General features: G+C 37.7%; 1 protein-coding gene and 1 pseudogene across 1 annotated transcript in view; one reads left to right on the forward strand and one right to left on the reverse strand.

Annotated features, from left to right (window-relative positions):
• Nucleotides 1–26,933, forward strand: part of DMD (dystrophin) — a 1,939,482-nt gene that overhangs the window by 504,508 nt on the left and 1,408,041 nt on the right. Inside the window, exons 10-11 of the mRNA XM_090265340.1 lie at nucleotides 25,252–25,440; nucleotides 26,390–26,571. Of these exons, the coding sequence (XP_090121466.1) occupies nucleotides 25,252–25,440; nucleotides 26,390–26,571 (371 nt within the window). The remainder of the gene's footprint in view (nucleotides 1–25,251; nucleotides 25,441–26,389; nucleotides 26,572–26,933) is intronic.
• On the reverse strand, nucleotides 17,523–17,600 carry LOC149991676 (small nucleolar RNA U3; annotated as a pseudogene).

The following is a 26,933-nucleotide window of genomic DNA, read 5'->3' on the forward strand; positions in this document are numbered from 1 at the left end:
AAATAATCAAATTACCTATTGATTCTTTCTAAAAAAAATACAAATTCAAATACACATACATATATACAGAAAACCCCAGTATTGAAGTAGTCATATGTGACATTTTCATTCATTAACAGTTCTCGTGAGTGTACTTTTGGAGTTACTGGTTTGTGTGGCACTAAGTTCCAGAACAGTGGTCAGAATTTTATCTACATATTCACATTGTCATCATGCCACAGCTCTATTTCTCTGAGGCTCAATCCTCCTCTACTGCCTCTGTCAAGTGGTTGATTCTTTCCAGGATGGTTTTGTCACAATACCAAGGTTTGCTACAAAAATCTTCCAGTGGTTCTTTTTTTTTTCTTTATGTCCCAGGGAAAAATTACTTTTATTCTCAGTAACCGTATAAAAAGCCTGAGCACTCTTACCAGTTGGAACATGTTAGGTGGTGTGTCTGTGTTGATTATACTGTGTGGCAAGCAGAGAACCGAGCTTATGGATTTATATTACATGTCCCTGAGCCAATCACTGTGGCAAGGCGGATTCACTTAAACCAATCAGGGCTCATCCCTGGATTGAGGTTGAGATTAATCTCACCCAAACCACAAGGCTGATACACAAAGTGGGATAGATTGAATGTATTTTGGGAAGTATGTTTTGTTAATTTTAATGCTTTTCCATGGTTTGATCATATAAATCTTTAATGGAATAAAAGATATCATGTGGCAACATTTTAATATATGCATTATTTGTGTTTATGTGTATGTACACATGCATTTGAATATATGTTTTTTCATTGGTTCAAGATATATTTTTTTCTTGAAAAATATTTTTCATATCCACTATTTTTTATGTTATATACATTACAATTGGATGCTTTTCAAAGAGACAGCCCCACACCAATCAAAGTCATGCTTAGTGTAGGTTGGGTTATTGCTAATGAACTAAATATATTTAACATTTAGTGAACATTTATTGAGTACCTATTATAAGCAAAGTGCTATGTTCAGTACTCTTGTGTATGTGAAGATAAATATATGTAATAAAACAATGACAAATTGACTTTCAGAATGTGTTTATTTTCCATATCATAGCATTTTTCTTTTCTGTCATTTCTCATTTTATCATAGGAGGACATTGAGGGACTTTTTCTTTTAGAATAAGGAAGAAAATAATGATACATGTGCTCCCTTGAGTTAGTTTCATGCTCTACAGCTTATATGAGAAAATAAGCATATAAGAAGTAAAATGAATACATTTACATCGTTTAGATTATTATTAAATTCACCATTTTTATACTTTTTCACAGATGGCTGGCCTTCAATATGCATCATAAAATTTATAAAAACAAACAAGAGAGTTTAATAAGCTCAGTAAAATGAAGCTTTTTATCTGGATAGATTACTTTGTAAATTACAAGAAAAGAGGACCCTCGTAGGCCAATCTAATGTATGATTTTCCATTTTTCTAAACAAGTTTTACTGACTTATGCATTTTAGTATAAAATAGGCAATTACCAGATAATATCTATATTTTGCTATAAATTTTGATGGTACAGTAAAATATATATCTTCAGAAATTTCCGAACAATCTATTTGTTATCAATAATAGCATTGTAACCCCAATATGGTTTCCTCTTATTTTAAAATGACATATTTATGCAACCCTATATTTATGTAGGGTAGTATTTGGAGAGAAATAAGAACCTAGTGAACTGTGTCTGTATGTGTGCATGTCTGTGTGTAGGAATGTAAATTTAAAAATTAAAGTTATGATTAATTGGAATAAGAAATTAAGTTTGATGAAAACAGTTTGATATCTGGTAATTGGGAAATGTTTGTGAACCAGATATAATTCGCTGAATGATGGAGAGCTATACATTAATCAGAACATTCTACATGTAAGCCGAATTTCAGAAAGAACTGAGTAGGGGAGGAGAGAGGGAGAGAGGGAGAGGGGGGGGGAGGGAGGGAGAAAGAAATATCTCAGGATGTTTTACCTGTGTGTAGTATTGGCAGTGGGATGTTAACCACTTTATATCTGCCCACTTGTAGTTCAACATACTTCCTTGTAACAAAATTAATTTTGTTCCATGACAGTTTACATTCAGTATTATTTTGTATTAGTTTCAGGTGTACAGCATAGTGATTAGACAGTCATATACTTTACAAAGTGATTCCCCTGATATTTCCAGCACCCTCTTGGCACCGTACATAGTTATTACAATGTTATTGACTGTATTCCCTATCCTGGACTTTAGACCCCATGACTACTCTCTAACTGCCCATCTGTACTTCTCTTTCCCTTCACCTTTTTCACCCACTCCCCCAACCCGCCTGCCCACTGAGGATGCTTTCCTAAATTGTTTCTGTACATGCACCTTTATGCTGGCAGAGCTTTGTAATTCTGGCTTTTGGCTAAGTCAAGAAAACCTAAGTAAATCTGGTGGAATGTGCTGTGGATAAATCTTTTTCCCCATCCGCCTACACACATCTCTTCTGTGTGTAAGAACGCATGCGTCTTAACATTATAATGCTTCTGGCCTTGACAGAAGCTGTTCACGTTAATTCAGTGTTCACTCTTGCAACAGCAGAGTAGGCTGTAATTTTGCAACTTCTTATTTCAAATTATTTGAAGAAGAAAAATCTGACAGTATACCATTATGAATCCTCATTGAAAATAAAGGTATTTGTTTCCCTTCAAGTAATTCTTTATAACTACTCAAGCACTGGATTTATCTCACTTACCTTCTTAAACCATGGAACCATGAACCTTCAGTTTATTTTTCAAATGCTATGTAGGCTCTATGGTGGTGGTGGGGAAAGTAAGAGTGGCAACTGGAAAGGAAGATTGAAGACAGATTGTGGAGGATCCTAATATCATGCTCAGGCGGGGTCCATTTATTCAGAAGGCAGAAGGCTATTGACAGGTTTTGACACCGAAGGAGCCAAATCTAGAAGCCTTTTGACATTACGAAGATGGGCACAAATGGCCATGCTGAGTTGGAAGTGCCAGTGGCACCTCTGTGTGGGACTAACTATTTGGAAACAGGTGTTTACTCTCAAGGTTTTGGTTAAGACCAATGACAGACACACAACGTAAGGGCTGGGGTAGAAGGAGATAACTGAGCAGTCCTTCCAAGTATGTGAGGTTCCACAGAGAGAAAAAAGTACAGTACATTTGAATAGGTTCAAGGACAGAATATTTGGGATGCTTTTATACACACACGCACACGCACACGTGTACGCAAACGTAAACTAGAAAGAACCAGAGAGGGCAGGGAGGTAGTCAGGTGTGATTATAGAACTTGCCCTTTGGGTTAGTATAACCCAGATTTAAAAAGAAAGACCTTGAAAAAGGCAGTAATTTTCAACAGTGTCAAATGCTATCATGGATTTGAAGAGGGCAGAGATGAGGGAGAGGCAGCTGGATCTGCTGCTTTAGAAGTAGATTTGTGTGCTTTGAGACGGCCGTTACAGTTGAAGGGTGGGAAATAAAGACTGTATAGAGTTAAAGGTGGATGAAGGCAGAGTGGAAGAAGAAAAGTGAAGTAATCTATTCAGCAGCTCAGTGATGAAAGCAAGGAGTGGTAGATTGAAGAGTGCTATACATTGGAAAGATATGCTTTAGATTGGTAGAGATTTAAGCTAGAGTTTTGATATACTCTGTGGTAGGAATCCGTAGTGCATTGTGTATACTATATTCTGTCCTATATGTAATATGAAACTACAAGATTAATTTTATGGACAGACAGGTGCATAAAAAATCTACATGAACATTCCTGATGTGTCTTCAATAAGAAGTTTTTATTCCATTAATATGTAACTAATACAATTTCATTTTCAGTAAGCAGCTATTATTAATATTCATTCCTGCTTAATCTTTTTTTTCAATATTATAAGTCTCAGTGTGTATTCTCCCTTTTTTAAAAAAATAATCTTTCAAAGTCAAGTTTTGCCAGAGAGCAAAATGGCATAGAGCATAGACCATAGACCATGACGTAGTGGAACATGATATGATTTTTAAAGACACAATAAAATAATGATCAGGTGGTGCTGTGTTTTAAAACATTTGCCACTGGAATTCTATTATTTATGCAAAAGCTTGCTGATCAGTGGGTCTCTGTCCCCTGGTACCAAGTTTTTAGCACTTTTTACAGGCTGTGTGAATAATGCATGGGACCCCTTAAGCCAACTCTTAGAAACAAGTCCTCTGAAAAGCATCAATTCCCATACATAGTCGAGTAACGCAGCAACTTTGCTATCTAGAAAAATGCCAATGAATGTTCTGAGTTTTGATGGCTAGTTTTTATATTTGTAAAACTGAGGAGAAGGAAACTATTCTTGACTCACAGTCCACAAAGTTGACATGCATGTGAACATACGAGTATATGCATTGTGGATGTTTAATGATTAAATGTGATTTAAAAATATAACATGATAGTAAACAGGGCTTGGTTCTTAGACCACGTTTATTTCCCTGATCTAGCATCATGGTATCAAATGCCATCTGTAAGTTGATTGCCTCCCAAATGCTTAGCCCAGCTCAGAACTTTCTGCTAAACTCCAAATTTAGATACATAACCATTTACTCCTAATCAGTTCAAATGGAACATGTTCACAACTGAATCAACTAACCTCCAAATCTGCTGCTTCAGCAGCCTTTCCTATCACAATAAGTGGCTCCTCCATCTTTCTAGTTGCCTCAGCCAAATACTTTGGAGTCAAAGTTAGTCTCCCTTTTCCTCATACCCCATATTACCGGTCAGAAATGATGCCAGTTCACCTTGACCAGTTGGTATGAGAATCTAATAGCTTCTCACCAGCTCCCTTGCTACCACTGGCATCCGTGGTCTGGATTATTGAAGTAGTCATTTCAACTAGTCTACCTACTGTGGCCCTTTTCTTATCCACAATCCATCTTGTCTGCCACATGGTCCTCTTAAAACTTAAGTTATATATGACAATTCTGCTGAAAATCCTCCAGTGGCTTGTCACTCACTCAAAGTAAAATGCAGTCTTGCTGTCTTGGAAGCCTTTACAGATCACTTTCCTCTCCCTCTTTATTTCTTCTCTGACCTCGTCTGCCACCATTCCTACCTTCTCTGACTCCACCGGAGCCATGCTGGGCTGCCTGCTTTTGCCCAGAGCACATTTTCCCCACCTAGTCACATGACTGCCTCTCTCTCATGTCCTTAAGTCTTTTCCTTAAACGATACTCACTCAGTGATACTTTCTGTGACCGTCCTCTTAAATCTACAGCATCTCCTTCCTTCTCTGGCACTTCTTATTCCCCTTCTTCGCTTTATCTTTCTCCATAGCATGTATCTGCTTCAGATTTACTTATGTATTCATTTAATATGCCTCCCCTAATAGGATTAGTCCCATAAAGATGTGGATTTTTGTCTGTTATGTATATGACTACATCACCATGGCCTAGAACAGTGCATGGCCCTCAGTAGTTGCTCAATAAATAATTGTTGAAGAATCACTATATTTAAGAAGTGGTAGAGCCAGAATTTCATGTGATTTAAGACCCTCTCTCTGAAAAATAAAGCTGCGATGTATTGAATATATAAAATCTGGTAATTGTTCCTCTACCTAGCAAATCAGCAATTATAACAACATTATAGCAAATGATCTATTTGAAGTTTTCAGTATTACTAGTTCAGTTACCACTAGATAAACTAGACAAAAAATAAGTTTACCAGTAAACTATGAATATCCTTACATGCTTATTAACAACGCAAAACTGTAATGTGTAACATATTATAATTTCCATGTTTAGGGGTATATTACTTTTGATGAATAAATTATAAAAGAGACAGTTTTCTTTTTTAATTTATTTTTAATTATAGTTGGCATACAATATTATGTTAGTTTCAGGTGTACGGCACAGTGATTCGACATTTCTGTACCTTACAAAGTGATCACTCCAGTAAGTCAAGTAGCCACCTGTCACTGTACCGAGTTACGATATTATCGACGCTATTCTCTGTGCTGTACATTACATCCCTGTGCTGTTCTTGTCTGGTTTTTGTTTCAGGGTAATGCCAGCCTCATAAAATGAATTTGGAAGTTTCATTCTCTTTTTTTTTTTTTAAATAAAGTTTAAGAAGGATTACTATTAATTTTTCTTTGAATGTTTGCTAGAGTTCACCATTGAAGCTGTCTTGGCCTGATTTTCGTTTGTTTGGCGGCTTTTGTTGACACTATTACAGATGTTCCCCATTTCCCTCCCTTGGCCCACCTCCACCCAACCCCTGCTCCACCCCCAGCCTTCACTCCACTGTTGTTTGTGTTTCTGGGTTATGCCTACATGTTCTTTGGTTAATCCCTTCACCTTCTTTCATCCAGTTCTCTCTCCCCTGTCCCTTCTGAGATCTGTCAGTCTGTTCCATGTATCCAGGCCTCTGTTTCTGTTTTGTTTATCAGTTTATTTTGTTCATTAGATTTGACATATAAGTGAGAACATATGGTACTTGTCTTTCTCCCACTGGCTTATTTCACTTGGTGTAATAATCTCTAGGTCCATCCATGTTCTCACAAAGGGTAAGATTCCTTTCTTTTTTATGGCTGAATAGTATTCCATTGTATAAATGTACCACAGCTTTTTGATCCACTCACCTACTGATGGGCACTTGGGGTATTTCCAGCACTTGGCTATTATAAATAGTGCTGCAATGAACATAAGGGTGCATATATTCTTTCAAATTAGTGTTTTGGGTTTCTTTAGATATATACTCATATACTCAGAAGGGAGTCACTGTGTTCATTTTCTAGTTTTTTTTTTTTGAAGTATCTCCCTACTGTTTTCCATAGTAGCTGCACCATCTGCAATCCCACGAACAGTGCACGAGGGTTCCCTCTTCTCCACATCTTACTCAGCACTTGTTGTTTGTGGATTTATTGATAATGGCCATTCTGACAGGTGTGAGGTGATATCTCATTGTGGTTTTCATTTGCATCTTTCTGATGATTAGTGACATTGAGCGACTTTTCATATATCTATTGACCATCTGTATGTTCTCTCAGCGATGTCAGTCACGTCAAATGCACAGGCAAGTATAAAACCAAATAAGAAAGTTTCTAGTTGACTCTTTACCAGGCAAACTCTTTTCTCCACAAGAAACTATTTAGTTGTCATAAGTCTTCTTTTGGAAAGCTGACTTTCAGTTTCTTGTCCTCACACTGGAAATGGTCATTGTATTGGCAATGAGTGTTATATACTGCTCACAGAGAAGTGATATCTGTTAAGGTGGCCTATTATATGCTAAAAATAAGGACTTTGAGTCCTGTAAGACACTAAAACCTCCAGTCAATTCAGTCAGTATTTCAGACAATACAGTCAGGAGAAAATCAGTCAAGCTATTGCCTGACTGAATCGTCGTCGTCGTCGTCGTCGGCAGCCGTTCGTCTCGAGAGACGATGGTGTAGCTTCTTAAGAGTCTATCTGCACCGCCGAGAATGGCTGTGCAGTCCGACTCGGGAGTGACACGGTATCTGTCTCCTCCCGTGTTGAATTGACATCTTGCGATGACGCTGGAGTGTCCTCTCCCGTGAAGCTGAAGCTACAGAGCCTGGGCAGGGTAATACGGAGGGTCTGCTGTTGCCCATGCAGCAGACACCCCCTCTCTTCGCAGCTGAAGGGTCCAAGGGAAAGACGGAGTCGATACAGCTTGGGTTCAGGTGCGCCGCAGGAGTTGCCGGTGTTGACTACAACATCAAACCGCCTTAGGGACTCCGGCTCCGGATTTTCTGTCGGGGTTTACTCCCTTAGCCTTTCCCCTGAAGAGGTATGCCGCAAGGCAGCGGAGGTTTTTTGGAGTCAGAGTTTTCCTTCTCTGATGTACCCTGACTGGAAGATCGAACCAGCGACACTTAGCTCGCAGGCCGACGCTCAATCCACTGAGCTTTCTCTTACGGAGGGGCACCGCCTTGTTGGGGTCCATAGCCAACCCCATCTCGGCCAGGTTCTGCCGCACGGATTTGGCGTGGTCCCAAGCATGTCGGATGTGAGAGCTACGTACAAAGAGAGGGAGATTGCAGCACCATCAACTCACCGGCCGTCCCGGCCAGACCCCCTGCCTATACATTCAATAACTTTCTGGGTCACATTTTGGTTAATTTTTCTAGCATTTCTAAATGCTTTGCTGTATATGCTCCTTACAAGGAACCAATTTAATTTTTTTGAATTTCAGCAGCCTTTCCTTCTTCCTTAGCCTCAACTTTCTTGCTGAGAGGCTCATGAGCTCTGAATAGGCCAAATGCAAGAGAAATAAGAGCTCCAGATAATCCATACTCGATAAACTACTCCCATGATAATTAGCAGTTTATGGTTCTGCCTGGACAGTGGGAGAAATGAGCGGTGTTGGCCAAGTCTCTGGAGCAACTCATGTTAATAACATTGTAAAAGTTTACAAGGCAGTCAGGATCCTTTTAAACAAATGTCATTTGTGTACCTTCAGGCCTAGGCATAATTTGATTATCTGAAAAGGTTCCTTTGTCAGACTGAGCTGAATTGCAGCATTTCTAAATCAGTTGATTCTAAACATACTTGTAATTATTTCTCTTCTAGCTCAAACTTATTTCCTTTACCTGATTTATGGTTTCTCCGGAATAAACATGTTCAGCCTTTCTTTTGTGCTCATTTGCATGATTTTTAATTCAAACTCATGTTAAGGTTTTTAATTGCTGTCATATTTTAATGTTCAATATTTAATTTATGGTTTTAATTTGTCTGTGTGGCAATAATTCTGATCCCTCCCTAGTGCAATAAATAATAAGGCCAACATATAAACAATACCTTTTTATAGAATACTGATTTTATAGAAAAATTTTAAGAGTTATAGAAATCAAGAAAATGTTAACTGATTCTACTCAGAGTGTTTTAGGAATATAAGGAAACATTGTTTTTAAATACATTATTTTTCACTATGTAAGGAAAGAAAGTGATTTTATTCCTTCTTTCTTTCCCTTTCTGTTTTCCAAAGTAGATAAAACAATTTGAAATACACTAAGAAGCATGTTTTAAATTTCAACATATGTTAATAAGCATGATTATATATCACTAAAATAATCCAAGTGATATTGTTGCTACATACTGTATAGTGTTATGTGCTGATTTAAATATATAAATTATAGGATATTGATTGGGCTAATGAAGCTCATGGTAGAGTTTTAAAAAATTGTATATGAATAAACTATCTATTGAGAATGCAGAAAGTGTAAACCAAAGCTAATCATATTATAAACATGAAAAATCAGTTATAAAGATCTAGGGGTGAGAAGCTGGATGAATCATAAAATTCTATTAATAGTTCTAGGAGTGTCTGAGACACTTAAAATTATTACATTTACACAAAATATGCCACATTTTTATATTTTTATTTTTAAATGCATACTAGCTATCTCTGGATACTTTCTTCCCCTAAAGGTATTAAAATTATGTCTGGCAACATAGCTAAAATTCCAGGCCTCTGTGGGACAAATACTGACTTCAACTCCGATCTCCTCTCTTTATTTAAACTGTGTGACCTTGAGCAAGTTTGTAACCTCTATGAATCTGGCCTTCTTACTATACAATGTAGACAGCCTTCATCCCTTATATTGTAAGGTTAAATTAGGTGATTTAATGGTGTACTTCACCACACCTTAACAAATAGTAGACACTCCGTGTGTGATACTTGTGTTTTGATTATAAATTCTATAGGCTTTTAGAGGATGAAGAAAGTGTTACAGATTGGGACATAGTCTAGAAAGTGGGGAGCACCCACCTAGGAGGTATGCAAGATGATACACTGAGGTTCCTAAAGAGTACATTACAGTGGCATATGCACATTCTATTCAAAATTAAGAAAGAAATACAATTTAATGATTTTTAATACACATATTTTTGGATGATTTTATATAATATACAGGGTAGGCAAAAGTAGGGTTACAGTCATTCATATAGAAAAAGACATGCAGGTTATGGTTATTACAATGGCTTTATTAACTCAAAAGAATGGCACAGTGCAAGTGTAAACCTACTTTTGCCGACCCCTGTATGGCACTGATACCCTCAGCGAAAAGTCAGAGATCTTTATAGGAGGGCTTAGTGGTGAGGCCCTGCCTTATTTATCGGCACCACCAGTGCTCTGGATGCACTGCAATGCATTTGAATAGTTTTGTGGATTTACAGGTTGTATTATCTTATGTAGTAGAATGCTTATAATATGTTGTAGCAAAATAGGAGTGTCCCAGAAAATCTTTTTTACTTCACAGAAGTGTTCGAGTTATGTCATGGCAGAGTAGAGGAAAAAATATAATACATATTTTCTTTTTTTTTTAAAGGAAAAGTGTTTCAAATATACTCAATAATTTTTGTTGACAAATCGCTGTGAGTGCTATGTTATTTCTCAGATATTTCCAAAAGCAGGTAAAACAGTTGATCTCTCCTTTCAAGGTAAAATTCAGTATTAGCAAACATTAAGAAAGGAACTGAATTTTGTTAGAAATGCATGCCATGGAGAGAGCATTTCAAAAATGGGTATTTGGCAATAATCTCATCATAAGTGTGTCAGTTATAAAATCACATCTATACACAGAAACATGAAAAGAAAAATTATATCTGTTTAAAATATTACAGACAAAATAATTCAGCAAGGTTTTGAATCCATACTATAAATATAAAATATTTTCCTTTAATATAGTAAAAATATCCAAACTTAGATGATGGAAGGTTAAATTTTATTAGGCATGTTTAAAAAAAAAAACTGGTGGATTGGGTGAAAGTGAATAGGGTAGCTAAATTGAATCAGTTCTCAAATTTACTATTGAACAAATTATTTTAAAAATGTGGAATGTTATTCACAAATATCATTTTGATGAAGATGAACAATTTACAAAATTGGAAAATATCACTGTAAAGGATCAAGAAAAGTCATACAGGAGATGAAATGTCAGCTGGAACTTGAAGGAGAATATGATTTCAGTGTATTTGGAGAAGAGTTTTTGTTTGTTTTGTTTTAATATGTTTGTAGCAGGAGAAATAAACAAGTAGGAAGGTGTAAACATAAAATGGGTAATTTGTAGGGTCCCAAAGCCATGAATGAGAGAGTGGAAGAAAACATCTGAGCCCCCTACATGATAGGGGATGAATTTGGGACTTCATTTTAAGAGTAAAATCACTGAAAGTTGTTGCCGAAGAGAGCAACACATTCAATACAAACATTGCCACCAACCTCAACTTGAGTTAAAGTAAGCAAAAGATGGAGGAGAGGGAAGCAATTTGGAGCGAATGTCATTAATGTGGTTCTAGTGTTGTTTTAGGCTATGATTTCATCAGGTGTGACCACTGCCACTCGACCCAGACATTTGTTGTTGGCCAGGAGCAGCAGAGTGGCGATGGTCCTTTGACCGCAGCTGAGCTGTGCATTATAGAATGGCTCACAGTATGCCCGGCCTCTCCCCACCGCGCGTCCTCCATGTCCAGGGCAACTGCCACCCCCACAGTTGCAAGCACAACCACCTCCTGACCCTGCTCACTGACCTTGACAGGGCCACAGCCCATGGTTGAGAACCAGTGGTTTAGGGTGATGTCGCTAGGATAACGAAGAAGAGGTGAGTGTGGAACCAATTGTAAGGGGTCTTGTTTGCTGGACAGCTTTTAGCCAATTGTAGAAGAAGAAAGGGAAAGTCATTTCAGCAATAATAAAAGTTATATATACATGCATACATACACACACATATGTATGTGTGTGTATATATACATATATATATCTTACAACATGTATTTTCTACGTCAGCCTCACTTGGGGCTCTGTTTTGCTTCGCTACTCATGTTTTCCATTGCTTCATTTTACAATCCAGGGTGAGGCAAAAGTAGGTTTTCAGTTGTTCATATGGAAAATAATACAATAAGTAATAATACCAGAATTCACTGTTTTGCATACTCACACTGTAAACCTATTTTTGCCCCACTCTGTTTATACCCTTAAATGCTTTTTTAATATATTTCCTAATTCAGGGAGTGATTCCTCCCAACTTGTAGACCACCCTGCCTTTTGAATCTTTTACCTCAAGATGTAAGAAGAAATGTTAGTACAGCAACGGGAAAGCTTGTCAAAAGCTTTCATGTCTTATTTTTTTTTATCAGATCCAATGAGCCCTTACTCTTTTTCATTTCTCTGAATCTTGAGATTAAAAACTTTACTTGTCAATGGGACCCTGAAGTACAAATTTGCAGCGTGCTCACTCCTGATAGGAGCCAGTGATAAAACTGAAAAACTCCCCATTGCCTTCAGCCGACTGTCTACATGCACCTTCTAGTCTACCTCCACCGAAAGGGCAGGCACTCACTGTTCGGGTATTTTATTACTTTCCTTGAGGCAGAGGGCAGAATTTGCAGCTGATAATGAAATCGACCCAGAGTGTTCCCAGGGCTTAATATCGTTAACATTTGCCTTACAAATGTCAACCTTTAAAGGCCTTAAACAATGCATCTTTCTCCTTGAAGAGAATAGGGAGACAAAAAGTATACAGAATAAGGTAGCAGGTATTGTTCATAGGAAGTGCTCGTTATGAGCCATTGAGTTGGCTCCAACTCATGGCGACCCTACGAATGACGTCCATACTATCCTGTCCTTGACAGCCCTGCTCAGCTGCTGTAAACTAATGCCCATGGCTTCTTTTATGGAGTCAACCCATTGCAAATTTGGCCTTTCTCTCTTCCTGCTGCCTTCTGTTTTTCCTGCACTATTGTCTTTTCCAAAGATCCCTGCCTTGTCATGATGTGCCCAAAGTAGGACATCTTCAGTGTGCTATGGTATTTCATCTCTCTGCTCTGAGTTAGATACAGTACCTTTGGTTTCATTCCCTTAGGAAAAAAGAGAGTGCCAATATTAATTTAAAGTATGGAAAATTGTTACCTGGCATGTGTTAGGGGATTTATTATTTGATTCAACAGATCACATTCTGCTATGTGTCAGGCACTACATAGTGAGCAAAATAAATAAAGCTCTGCACTCATAGTCAATGGGAGGGTTTTTCTGTAGGATATACCACAGCACCCTTTTAGGAAGAATGAGAAGCAGCAAAGGCGTGTAAAATAAATAAAGAAAAAATAAGAAATAATTTAGTGATATGTGTGCAAGGTGATGGAAAATTCAAGTAGCTGGTCCACCTGAAGGAAGTGGAAATATCCGTATGTCTGGGGAAGAATTACCTACTTAGGCAAAAATGTGTTACTTTAGTTGAATATTTTTGACTTCTGAGAATCTCAGTAAAACCAAACTTCCCTTTGTTGACATTGTTTTATTTCTCTATTTTACATTGTACTGAGTAAGAAGAGTGAGGCAATGGATGCCATTTTGTAGAGATTGAATGGGAAGGGTGATACTGAATGTTCATAAAAACTATGTGTATATTATCTGTGAGTCTTACAAGCATTCTCTACATTAATAATGTCATATCCACTTTTGGGTACCTACCAGGGCTCTGAGATTAATAACTTTGCTAAGCACATACTGCTTATAAATTCCAGAGCCTCGGGAATGAGAATGTGAACTCACCCAAAGTGAGACAGACTGGAAGTTCCCTGAGGGCAAATACTGGCTCTGTGTATCATGATGCCTTTGACACATGGTTACATACCGAGGAGGGGGTGGGACCAGGGGGTGCAGTGAAATTTTAGAGAAGGCTAATTCCGACATGCAGTAGAGTGGGAAAGCAACCATTAGGGTCAGTGAGGGATAGAGGTTGGAGAGAGAGGAAATAATGAACAGTAGGATGTTCTTGAGTCTGTGAAAGTGAACATGATTAAATATGGGAAGCAGATAGGGTATCAGGGATGGGCAACTGTGGTCCTCAGAGTCCAAATCAGTCTGTCACCTGTTTGCTTTTATAAATAAAGTTTTATTGGAACATAGGCATGCTCATTCACTTATGTATCATCTGTGGCTATTTTTGTGCCACAGTCTACAATGACAGAGCTGAGTAGGTGCAACTGGCCTTCAGTGGCCTGCAAAACTGAAAATAGTCACTGTTGGGCCTTTTACAAAAAAAGTTTAGGTTTTAAGGATTGATCCTTGGATTCCATAACAGGACGAATAAGACTCTACATTGAAATATGAAATGAGGAAGTTGGTGCAACTGTAGATAAGTTTGAATATTTTTTTATAGAATCTAATGTGATAACTTCAAATTCAGTTGGACATAGACTTGTTGAGTAAATGAAAAAATAGCTAAGAGCTGTAAATGATGATTTATGAAATAAAGCAAATTTTGTTTCAAATGGCCATGTGGAAATGCATAATGATTAGTTTTCTCTCCTAGCTCACTGTTGAGTAGTTTGTATCTGTTATAGCAAACTCTGTAGACTACACTCATTTTGGAGGGATGTTATTTAAGTGGCTATATACATGAATTTGGAAAATAATATTTAGTTTTGAAAAATTTTGGTAAATAAAAACCATTTGCCTAAAGTGATATACTTACTAATTCTTTTTATTTTATAAGTATCATCCAGTGAGTCATATTTAGTTTAGATATTAATAAAAGTGATTAGAATAACTAAGACTGTATATGTATATGCACTAGTACTATTTGAAAGTAGAGTTGAGGAAAATTGCATTAGGAATTGATTTGGTCTTCTCAGACATTTGTGACTGTCTTATTTTAAAGTTACTTTTTAGAAAATCCCTGATGGTTTAAATTCCTACATATGAATTCCAACCAAATATTGACTTCAAGTTGTTGAAATGTAACAAAGTAATTACATAGTTACTATGTTCATCTTCCTTCCCTGGAATTCATGCATCCCATAATATTCTCCCACTCTGAAGAATGACAAGAAGGAATAGACATTTGTGGGTATTCTGGTTTATCCTCCAGCACCTCTTGGTGTGACCTCCGTTTCCTCATCTGGGAATGGGCTTCTCTTTTAGGGTGGTTCTGAGAATAATATGAGATAATGTGTGCAAAGAAGTCACTAAATCTGATACCCTTCATGCATTACCTAATGAATTTCTGAGAATGTTGCTTTACCTGAGAATTGTTTTGATAGTTATTAAAAATTATTGTAAACTATGTTTTTTAAAAAGATATTTTATATTAGGTACTTTACAAATCTATTTAAATATGCTATTTTTTTTTCTAAACTTCCATTGGCTTAGGAGAGTTTATCATAGCAATAGTTATTTCTTTTCCATCATTTTTTATTTTATAGGTAGGGCTCTGTTACTTTGAGAAAATAAAGGAATAGAATATAGCATAACTTAGAAAGTAAATGTATGAGCGATGGAAAGAATGGAAGAACTATAATAGGAAAACAATAAAAAATAAATAAATAATAAAAAAGGTTAAAAAAAAGAAAATGTTTGCTCAATGGTATGAAAGAGTAGAGTTAGAAAAGTTAGAGAAAGACAAGGAAATAAAAAGTAAATATACACACAGATTATCAAAGGGAATGCAGTAAGTCCTCACTTAATGTCAACTATAAGCTCTGCAAGTTTAAGTGAAGTATCGCATAAAGAAGCCAATTTCACTAGTCTAATTAATATAAATAGGAGTTAAGTTCCTGCAGACTTCCATCAACATTATAATGAAATGATGTTGCAAAGAATGACATTATTTGATGACCTGCTGTATTGGGAAGTACGTTTTTAAAATCATGTATATTTTACACTGTGATACGCCCATTTTCCAAGTCATGATTATTGGTTAAAATGTTTTTTTTTTTAATTTGTTTTTATTATTGATGATGCTGTTACACTTGTCCCAATTTCTTTCCCCCCTTCTCCCCCCTCCCTCTAGTTGCCCCCCCTCTTAGTCCATGCCCTTTAGTTGTGCATATAGTTCTTCTCAACATCTTCCTGTCTACTTCACTCCCTCCTACTATGCTTCTTAATTCCTGCATCATCTCCCTTCCTTTTCCCCCTTCCCCCTCCCCACTGACCTCCCCCCAATATGTTCGCCGTACCTATAATTCTTTTTCCCCTCTCATTGCCTACTTAGTTTGCCTTTGTTTTGATCCCCTAGCTTCTGCTGTTGGTTGTTGTGATACAATTTTCACTTTAATGTTCATAGTTTTGATCCTCCTTCTTCTAAACCAGTCCCTTTAACATCTCGTGTAACAGTGATTTGGATCTAACAAACTCCTTCAGTTTTACTTTGTCTTGGAAACACTTTCTCTGCCCTTCTATTCTGAATGACAGCTTCGCTGGATAGAGTAATTGTGGTTGTAGGTTTTTGCTTTTCATTACTTTGAATATTTCTTGCCAGTCCCTTCTTGCTTGTAAAGGCTCCTTTGAGAAATCTGCTGATAGTTTTATTGGAACCCCTTTGTACACAATTCTTCTCTTCTCTCTTGCTGCTTTTAAGATTTTCTCTTTATCTTTAATTTTTGACATTTTGATGATAATGTGTCTTGGTGTGGTCCTCCCTGGGTCCAGCCTATCCGGAACTCTCTGTGCTTCCTGGACCTGTAAGTTCACCTCCTTCCCCAAGTTAGGGAAGTTCTGCTTCATTATTTTTTCACAAAATTTTTCAATTTCTAGTTTTCCTTCTTCATCCTCTGGCAATCCGATAATTCAAATGTTTGATCGCTTATAGCTGTCCCAGAGGTTTCTGAGCCTCTCATCATATTTCTCACTTTTTGTATCCTCTTTCTGCACTGGTTGACTGTTTGATCCCTCCCTATGTTCCGATTTATTAATTTGATCCATGGCTTTCCCTTCCTCACCACTTGTCTTGTATGTATTTTTGTTCATTTCAGCAGGAATAGCCTTCACTCCTTCGCTGTCTTGATTCAACCCTGCTCTTCGGTCTGTTACCTGTCTTATAACTATGACTAAACTGAGCTTCCAAAAGCTTCGCTATTTATTCCTCAGTCAAGGCTTTTATTAGTTTTTTCGTTAGCTATGTGATTGGTATTTCAATCATTAATTCTGTCATTCTGACCGTTTTGCTTATCTTTTTCTCTTGGGCGGGGCGCTGTCACGCCTCCTACGCTGTATTGGGTGGAGCTCGTATGCTCGTCACAACCTGGTGACCTTTCTCACCACCCTGTGGTGCTTTGCGTGGGGGCGGGGGTCCAAGATGGATTCCTGCTGTTACTCTCCACTGGCGGACAGGGCCCCCTCCCAACGGGGTTCACCCTCTCCGCTGTTGGAATTGCGAGCCGAAGGATTCGGTCTGCAGCCGGGGCGGCCCCCAGGTGCCTCTCTCCTCCCCGCAAACACAGGCGTCTGCTCACCAGGTCCTGCCGTTCGCCGCTGCAGCTGCCGCCTCCAGCACAGTTCACCTTTCTCAGCCGCAGGCTTGCACTTCCTACCCGTCGGATGAGCACCACTTGTTTATGACTGCATATGTTGGACTTCCATGTAGCCTTATTTTCTGGAACTTCTTATTATTTTTAATTTTACAGTAGTTGTATTCCTTCTTAGTTGTAGAGGGAGACAAAGCATGTCGGTCTATGCCTCCATCTTGGCTGGAAGTCCTAAAATGTATTTTAAATGAGACCCTAAGTTAGAAGAAAAATGAGTTTTAATGATAAAATAAATGTTGCTTCCCCAATTTATATACTATATTATATAGTTAGTAACAAACTATAGAAATGATCCCTGAAAGTATAGTCTTTGTATTATATACTTAGAGATGCTAAGAGAGATCTTAAATGTTCTCATCACACACACACACAAAAATGGCAGTTTGTCACATGATGGAGGTGTTAGCTTAGCCTACAGTAGTAATCATATTGGCATTATGTAAGTGTATCCAATTAACATAGTATGCACCTTAAATTTACACATGTTAATATGTCATTGATGTATCAGTAAAGCTGGTAAAAAACGTTTTAAAGTATATGGGTTGTAAAATGATGAAGCAAAATGAACTAGAACCTTTACTGAAGTATGCTTTTGAGAGAGGGTATATTATCAGACAGATGTACAAATTTATGGTAGAAAGTCTATTTTAAAATCTCATATTAGCTCTTAGAAATACATATATCTTTATAGTAGAAGCTTAGCTCCTGGAAACTTACAGCATGCTAGTGCATTAGAGAGGCCATAAGTTTTGTGAAAGTAACCAAAACACAATTTAGTGATGGGTTATCTAAGAAACAAGTTAATTTCTCTCTCAGAAGTATGTATCTTAACTAAACGTCGGTCTAAATGTGGGTGTTCCAAGCCCCACAGAGCTTGCTCACCCAAGACCTCTTGCCTTGTTGCTCTCTGTGACCTCCTAAGACCTGCCTGTATCACTGTGATGCAAAAACGAAGGGGAGGGCATGTCTGTTCTTCTTTGGCCTTGACAGTGAAGTTGCACTCATCCTATCCCTCTGGCCACTGTTCTGTCACATGCCATACCTAACTGCCAGGGAAGCTAGGAACTGTAGTTTATATTTTGGGTAACCAAACAGCCACGTAAACTGTCTATTCCTGTGGAAGAAGTAGAGGAGGACAGATAACATGAGGACCAGCAGTCTTTGCTGAGGCCAGCGTTTTAGGTAGCAAGATGAACACTTTTGGTTGCAGAACACTTTTGTTTAGCAGGGTTTTGGATGAGATTTTACTTTAAAAAATGTAAATATACATATATGCATAGCATACATATGTGTACAGATGATGTAGTTCTTTTGTCTTCTTCAACAGAGCATACTAAGCACAATATAGTATTTCTGTGAGACATTCTGTGATAGTAAAGGATATTAACTTGGCTCATATTAAAAATTGAAGGCAAGTGATAGGAATTGTGGATGGTATAGGTCCAAACAGTGGATTTGGCCCATGCTTTTCCTTTAGAAGATACCGATTTTAGCTTTACTTTTTGCTCAGGGTCATCTGTCATAAAATGGAAGTCTCTACCCATAGCCTGGGCGCTGTCACCTAGCTGCCTTTCTGTTGTCCCCTTATTAAGTGTGATGATATCAGTGTCTGTCTTGAAAGCATCATTTTGAAATCTACAATTGACTTCTGGCAACTCAATGGGGCCCAGGTATTTTCTTAGTAGTTTCAAAGTCATTGACTCTTGATTTGGGGAAATGAAGAAAAGAAAAACATATTAAAAAAAAGGCAAAATTGATCAACTGAACTGTGATCCAAATGGAAATGGTTGTGATCATCTTACTAACCTTTCTGTTTAGCTTTGTTTAAATGGACCCAACTTATATACTTGGACAAATTGAAGGATAAAAAGATTATAGAATACATCAAAGATTCACCAGCCATGCACTGATGTAGACTCTATAAACAAGAAGTATGACACCCCTAAAGGAACTAAGTAATAACATTTTCAAATGTCCTTGAAGCATTTATATGTTCAAGAACAATAAAACTTTCTTTACCCAGGTTAAAACTCGCATCACATTTTAAGGTTGAATTTGGGGTAGTTGCCAAAACAGATCAATTTCAACAGAAATATAAAACTACTCAGTGATAGATTGTGCCCTCTGGAAACGTCCCAGCTATTTTTCTAAGAGCTTTGTGGCTTGCTGGATTGCTGGTTTCACTACCTGTATGTGTAGCCATTTGATGACTTATCTCAGTTTGAATTGCCAAATCATGCTTCTAAAAATACATGCAGCTCATTCAACTGTATTTCCTCATAAAAATCATATGCCATTTCAATGAACATTGGTCCCCAAATACAGGCATTGCAGAACATTTTCTGGGAACTGGAATGTACTTAGCATTTTATGTACATCGTCTCATATAAGCTTTTCAACAATCCTATGGCGATATATTTTTACTTTCTTTGTTTTACAGATGGGGAAACTGAGATGCAGACAGGTTAAATAACTTACCCAAGATCAGACAAATAGTAACCTGGGTTTTAGGACATATTTATGTGTGTAGCAGTGTCAAGGCTATCACTTGATGTTTCATTACGACCATTACTGTTACCAGAAATGAGTTTCCAGACCTTTTTGTTCTGGACGTTGCAGGACTAACACACACTCATTTGTCTTCCCTTACTTCACTTTTCCCTCTCTGCTCTTCCTGCCACCTTCATGCGTTAGCAACACCTTCAGGAATGCAGATGACACTATCTAGTCACTCTTCATTCAAAAGGGCAGTAATTAAGCCTCTGAAGTATGTGGATCATGTTGAGTAAATTTTAGTGCTTTTCATTTTGAAAACAACCAGGCCTGTTTTATCCATCCATTGTTATGCCTCTCATCTGAATCACTATTTGGTCAAAGTACTGCAAAGAAACATAAACTACTGTGATGAAGACAGAAATTAAAATAAGATCAAAGTGTAGGGAAAAAAAAAAGTTCTAATTGATGATACTGGTGGCGTCTCCAAGTTTGCTAGCAAATTTCCTTTGATGCTAGTTCATAATGTATGAGCTAACCATAAGCTTGCATGAAATATGAAATACTGTGGCATGAAGACTTATTTTGTGGAGCTGTAATCGAAAGGGTAAGCTTCTTGATATAGCTTTGTTTCCAAATTCTCTCTTTGACATGGATTTTTTAAAAAGTTGTTGAGAATGTGCAAATGTGGAATTCACAGAAATTTCTTCTCTCCTGGGTTTATCAGCACTTAAATTCCAGAACCACTTCCTATTGTGTTTAATGAACTACAAAAATGTTTTTCATCTTGACCCAGAATATATATATCTGAAACAAAAATTTACAAAAATACTAATCCTTAATGTATATGACATACTGTTGTTTTTACTCTAATTTAATTATTTATTAGTTTTAACATGTACATTGTTGATTTATTTTTCCAATAATGTTTTCTGATTAATATCTACCTTCAGCAGCATATGGAAATCTGACTCTCTTAAACGTAAACATTTTGGTATTCTAGAGATATAGTGAGGTGTAGTGGCAAGAGCGTAGGCTTGTGGTCCTTGGGCATGGATTCGAATCCTGACTTTATAACTTCCGTTCTTAAAAATTGAGTTATAATTGACACATAACATTATATTCATTTCAGGTGTACAACATAATGACTCAGTATTTGTATACACTGCTAAATGATCACCACAATAAGTCTAGTTACCATCTATCACTATATATAGTCATGTAGCATATTTAATTTTAAATAAAATATTCTGGGTTATGACCTACTAAAATGATTTAATGTATCATTGAGGGATCATGACTTACAATTTGAAAAACAATGGTCTAGACAAAGAGAGTTACTCAGAGCACAGTTGACAATTTTAACCATAATCGTATGTATCGGTAGTTAAATTTATGGATGTGAATAATGAATGATTAATGGAGTTATTTATGTAATTTTACAGAGCTTATTCATGTTTGGATTTAACTTTAATAAGGCTGTCTTTGAGAAGTTTTTATTTTATGAACATCATCACACATAACACTTAGATTCACCGTTTATGCATACTAGACATCATGTCCTTGAATATAAAGATTTGTCTTTTAAACTTTTCTCCAAAAATTCCAGGTTCTATAAATATCAGTAAATCATTATGTGTTTACTTTTTTAATCTAGGTTGTACAATGTTGAAATACAATGTTGTGCTACTTGAATAATAGTGTTAACAATTTATCATTTGGAGAAGATTATCTGGACTCGAGAATGTTAATGATTTTTCAGAAGTTTTAAATAGGAGCTAGGTTGAGGAAGGAGTTTCAAAAAGGCTGAATTTAATTGATGTTTGCTCTTAGAAGATTTTTTGGGTTATTTTTTCTACAATAATTGTCTGGCTTTTGAAATTTGGACAGTGACTTAAGAAGGTAACCTTGAGGCAGGTTGTGCTTTAAAGTGGTTCTTATGTGTTTGAGATTCTAATTATAATTAGAGCTTAGCATACTCTATTGGGTTCTTACACATGGTCAGGAATTCTGCCAAACACTTTATACACTTGCCTTTAATTCTTTCCAACGTTTTGTTAGGAAAGTATTATTGTTCCCATTTTATGTATGAAGAAACTAAGGCTTATGATAAGGCTCAGTAACTTTCTCAGGTCACAAGACCTCAGGTCTGAGTCAAGATCCAAACACTGTTTGCCTCCATAGCCCTTGAGTTTTACAGCCCCGATCTACCTACTGAGCATAATAAAACTCCCATCAACTCTCATCTGGAACCCAGAGAAAGCAAAACAGCCAGGATTATATTTACTTTTTTTCTACCTTTACACAGGGCTGGCTGCATAACAGGCATGGCCCAGTTTAAAATGAAACACCTTGTTCAAGAAGCAGGAAGGAAAGTACCATTCAGGTCACTGAAACATAAAGCTACTTATTCCATGGTCTCCCCTCTCAACTTTCCGTGGTGCTTTATTTGCTCTTTAATATCATACTGAATAAAGAAAATTAAAAATTTAAAGTATTAGCATGAATTTTACTGCTCATTATATTGTGCAATTGCAGTTATAAATGCAAATATAAGCATTTAGTTTGTGCAGAATCACTGTTACCAGCCAATTTGTATTTTGTAGCTTGTGTTATGTATTTCATTCTAGCGGGGAAACGCTATGCGACTAACTCAGTTGTTATTTCATTTCTCAATAGATGCATGTTCTACCAATATTATTTCCCTTCAGCTTACTGCTGAACAAGGAAGGACCAAAAGGAAAAAGATGTCTGGGTTGCCCTACCTTTCCCTTTTCTTCCCATGGCATCAGTGCCAGCATAAATGGTTGGCTACCAGGAAAGAAATACGTGTGAGCAAGGACAGGATAGAACTCCTTGGTTGGTTGTGTTTTCTTAGAGTTGTCTCCTCTCTGGCTTTGAAGCAATGTCTGGTTCAAACAGAAAGCATGACTTCCTGAGGCCTAGTGCCCCCATTCCCGCAGTCATGGCCATAACACACTTACCTTGTATTTGCTTAAGTTGCACTAAATTCGCACTTATGGTGGATCCACCAGAATTCTGTGCAAATAGGACATTAAAACATTAATATATATATATATATATATATATATATATATATATATATATAAAATATATGCAAATGGGGCAGACACATATGTCGTAGTTATGTTCTCTGCTCAGGTGCATACTTCATCACTGCATCGGACTTGGCTTTTAAAACCCAAGCTCACAGGTAGAATCATTAAGCATGTTAAGATGACCGTGTCAAGAAGCAGATAAAAAAACATGGGGTCCTTCGGAGACTTGGATACTGTGCAGTTGCTCAAGTTGCACAACCATGAGGCTGGTCCCAGCTATACATATTTCCCAGGTGCCTTGTTGTGACTTCTCCCCTCTTAATGTTGACTTTGATATTTTTTTGATAGTACATAATTAGGAATGGGCAGAAGGGATATATGCCATGGAACTTGTTAGAACCCTTAAGACCTTCAGAAATCGCCTTGACTATGGAAGGGCCTTTGCAATTAACCCTCTTGGGGCACTTAGGCCCTGTTTGAGATAGTAGATCTGGGTGAATTTGACTTAATCAGCATGAGGTATTTTTGGCATTTCTGTAGAAACAGAGAGCACACCATTGGATGGGAATATCACACTAGGCACTGCCGCTGTGTTTTGTAATCTTAAAGGACTTAATAGTTGGACAAATTTATAGTGTTCAAGTTTCAAAATTGGGGCATTTATCGGAAAAGCAGCTCAGTAGGATAAGGCTCAGCATTGAGGGGACTGGAAATTCAAGGCAGACATGCCAGGGGAACACAATAAAAAAAAAAAAAGTTGGATTTTCTCTAGGCAAGATTGTGAGATTGTGAAATCTCCCAAGTAGCTTCTGAGTGTTCTACACTGTCTTGTGGTTCCTTTGTGAAACCTTGCTTTTAGGGCCTAGGGCTGGCTTGCTATATTTGGAATATACAAAAGATTCTTCTGCCCTGGCTGGTGTGGTTCAGTGGATTGAGCGCTGGCCTGCGAACTAAAGGGTCACCCGTTCGATTCCAGTCAGGGCACATGCCTGGGTTGGGGGCCAAGTTCCCAGTTGGGGGTGCGCAAGAGGCAACCACACATCAATGTTTCTCTCCATCTCTTTCTCCCTCCCTTCCCATCTCTCTAAAAATAAAAAAATAAAATCTTTTTTAAAAGTGTCTTCTCCATTTCTCCAATATTTTTGCTTTGCTTCTACTGTATGTCATCAGTTTGCCAGTGTTCCTCACCTCAACAGGAAACCATGTTGAGTGCGGTCCTTCTCAAGATGTTTGAAGCCATTGACCCAAACAAAGACAAGCCGGCACATGTTCTTATTTGTTAACATGTTTCCAAATGTTGATGATTGCCATAAGGTTAAAGCAGCAGACACATAGGTTATCACAAGAGGTCTCTTCTGTCAATTGTTGGTACTGGCCCCATTACTTCTGAAGTTATACAAACACACAGGCAGATTTAGAGGTCAGTATTCCATCCGGGAAACTCCCCTATCCTGTACAGGTGATTGTCTCCATTATGTGGCTTGTGGGGAGAAGGTGTGGCCATGCAGAGCCCCCCAGAGGAATATCATCTCACCAGAATTCTCCACTCTCCTTGCTGCTGCTTATACACCTCTGAGCTAGAGAGTGGACCAAGGGGTAGGGAGCCAGTTTTGTGGCCACCTTTTAGCAATTCCTACTTCAGTAACCTGGATCTCCTCCTGAGAATTATGGACACTTTTTCCCCTTTGTTTCCAGCTTCAGGGTTCCAGTAGAAATTCTAAGACAACTGTTGTGAGTCTCACTTAATTTCTTGCATATTCAATGAGGAAGCAAATACTTTATACTTTATTGCTCCTATGATAATATCTTGCTATTTAAACCATGGCCTTCTGGAAATAAAGGCTTAATTCCTAGAAGTCATTATACTGTTAGAAATCTCAGATGTATAACTGAGGTATTTCTGTTTAACTTTTATCCCTCCTCCCTTATTTTCATACTGATAACTCTGCTGCTCTGTAAATTTTCAGAAATATTTTATTGCCTCATGGTTTTGGGAAAGAGATGTTCCATTTAATGCCATTGCAAATGTATGTAACTATAACACCAATAATATGTACATAAAGCACTTTAAAACATGAACTGAAAAGAAGTTACCTGTGGATGAAAATTCATAGCATTTCAAATATAACATGAAGAAATGATGTATTAATCCCACTCTTTATAGTAATCCAGAAGAAGTTTAATAAAATATTAAGTTGAAGTGGGTTTCAGGCAGCCTTTGAACATTTGCAGGTATGCTCGTGAGGCTATTAAAATGCACGTGCACGATTCTGTGAGTCTGCTGTTCCTGTCTCTGATACTGCACATGGACATTTTTCGCATTCTAAATATTTCATTCATTTTATCGTCTAATGTACTGGAACAGTCTGCAAAAATACTAATTGTATAACGCCCAATTTATTTTATTCAGCGCTCGGAAGCTCCTGAAGGCAAGTCATTTGGCAGTTCATTGATGGGGACCGAAGTGAGCCTGGATGGTTACCAGACAGCTCTGGAGGAAGTACTCTCATGGCTTCTCTCAGCTGAGGACACACTGCAAGCACAGGGAGAGATTTCTAACAATGTAGAGGAAGTGAAGGAGCAGTTTCATGCTCATGAGGTAAAGCAAAACACCAATTTTAGGAAACAGAGTGCGCGACTTATTATTGTGGCATGTCTTTTTAGGCCGATCCCTGTGTAAGATCCTGGTCTTCTTGTAATTTTATTTTTGGTTTTGTTTTCTTTCCATTTTATTTTGCATTGGTTTCAGGTGTGCAGCCTAGTGGTCAGACGATCATAGACTTTACTTGGTAATTTAGTTTTTATTTGGAGATGGAAACAAGGAAATGTTCTTGGGCTTGGGGTTCCAATAGCCAGCTTCTGAAGTTCTGACTTGGAGGACCCTCACTTGAATGTGCTGAGATAGGGGTGTGCAGTGACTCAACCAGGAATACGAAAGCCTGGCTCCCTTTTCTTAGGTCAAGGCCATGCTGAACTGTAACATACACTCCACACTCCCTATATGGTGTCACTGCCCTGCTAGGACACTTCCTGAGATAACACACATACTGACCCTCCTCTCCTTCCCTGTCCTGTGTCCTCCTTCAACTCCATTTCAGGTCAACTCTGGGAGCTCTTCCTTACTAAGTCGCTTGCACACAAACCCTAATCTCAGGGTCTGCTTCTGCAGAAGGTGACCTAAGTTAATTATTTTCTTTAATCGCATTAAAAAAGTATTGGGTTTGATTGAAAAAAAGTATTTTTACTGGGGATATACTTTACATGGGCTACACATCTAATGAACACACTGAACTAACAAGCAAAACAGAGATAGACAGATGGAGAGCAGATAACAGCTCTGGGGGTGTGGAGGGATCGAGAAAAAAGGAAAAAGGACTCATGGGCATGGACAACAGTGTGGTGATTGCTGGGGGAGGGATGTATAAGGGGACTAAATAGTAATGGAAAAAATACAGTACAAATTAATTATTTAAAAAAGAAAAAATAGTGAAAACCTTCATAATTCCCATGAAGTGTTAATCACCGCTGTCAACTTCTGTCCTTGTCAGGGGTACATGATGGACTTGACGTCCCATCAGGGACGGGTTGGTAATGTCCTACAATTGGGAAGTCAGCTGATTGGAGCAGGGAAGTTATCAGAAGAAGAAGAAACAGAAGTACAAGAGCAGATGAATCTCCTCAATTCAAGATGGGAGTGCCTCAGGGTAGCTAGCGTGGAGAAGCAAAGCAAGTAAGTGTTTTTGATTTCTAAAAGCTGCATGCTTTGGCATGCTACAATTAGTCTGTTGCAGTTTCTTGCTGACATCAGGAGTCTCAGTTTGTTTCAAAAGCATGCGGAGCTCTTCTGCAGGGGACATTTTCATTGGTTTATCACTTGGCATTATGGTTTTCACTTTCATAATTGAAGTGGCCATGTTGGATGGAAGGACCGGTTTCTACAGAGCTATGTTTGAAAAGTTGCCAAATTGTTCTTTTAGTTAATATTTTCCAACTTCTTTCCAAAAGTTAAAAAGTGACTATGGAAGGCATGGAAGTAGATACAGGAAGCCATAGTCAGGCACAGCTCAGATATTGTAGCTGGTTCCAGACCAC

Source organism: Furipterus horrens, unplaced genomic scaffold, assembly GCF_987537825.1.
Source record: "Furipterus horrens unplaced genomic scaffold, mFurHor1.1.pri manual_scaffold_17, whole genome shotgun sequence".
Classification (NCBI taxonomy): Eukaryota; Metazoa; Chordata; class Mammalia; order Chiroptera; family Furipteridae; genus Furipterus; species Furipterus horrens.